Source organism: Etheostoma spectabile, chromosome 6 (assembly GCF_008692095.1).
Source record: "Etheostoma spectabile isolate EspeVRDwgs_2016 chromosome 6, UIUC_Espe_1.0, whole genome shotgun sequence".
NCBI lineage: Eukaryota > Metazoa > Chordata > Actinopteri > Perciformes > Percidae > Etheostoma > Etheostoma spectabile.
The window spans coordinates 22,175,466-22,176,162 of record NC_045738.1 but is presented as its reverse complement, the minus strand read 5'-3'; the positions used below and the strand labels follow the sequence as shown (position 1 = coordinate 22,176,162).

Sequence of the window (697 nt, the reverse complement as noted above, 5' to 3'; positions counted from 1 at the left end):
GGGAAGCACGGCTGTGAACAGGAGTTTATGAACACAGATGACGCCTGTGTGTGTAAATGCAGGAAGGGCTACACACTCAGACCTGATGGGAAAACATGCAAAAGTACGTGTGCCATGCTTCTTTCCTCTTGTTGTTGTTGTTTCAACAGAGAAAGACGTTTTCCTCTATCTTTCAGGTTTTGCAGTGATGTGTGATGAACACATCCAACACATTAATCCACACATTAATCAATTATACACTATTGGAGTCCTCCAACCATTTCATTGCTATAATTCAGTTCAATTTTATTTATATAGCAAATCACAACAACAGTTATCTCATTGAGCTTTTCACAAAGGGCAGGTCTAGACCGTACTCTGTGATGTTATTTACAGAAACCCACCAGTTCCCTCCAAGAGCAAGCACTAGGTGACAGAGGAAAGGAAAAACTTCCTTTAAGAGGGAGAAACCTCGAGCAGAACCATTTCTCAAGGTGGGCGGTCATCTGCCTCGACCGGTGGGGGTGAGAGAAAGAGACAGACAGAGAGAGAGACAGAGACAGAGAAAGAGAGACACAGACAGACAGACATGCAGAGAAAGACATGGAGAATTGTAGCAGAGGGTGTTGAGCAGGACCATGGAGGCAGCATGTGACTCTAACCACGAATCCAGAGCCAGAAACCCCTGCAGGAAGCGATAGGAGGAGAGAGGAGAGGG

At 45.5% G+C, this 697-nt stretch overlaps 1 protein-coding gene across 1 annotated transcript in view; it reads left to right on the top strand.

Moving 5' to 3' along the window:
* Positions 1–697, top strand: part of LOC116690981 (matrilin-2) — a gene marked incomplete in the record, with an annotated part of 15,636 nt that overhangs the window by 8,212 nt on the left and 6,727 nt on the right. Inside the window, 1 exon segment of the mRNA XM_032518219.1 lies at positions 1–103. Within this exon segment, the coding sequence (XP_032374110.1) occupies positions 1–103 (103 nt within the window).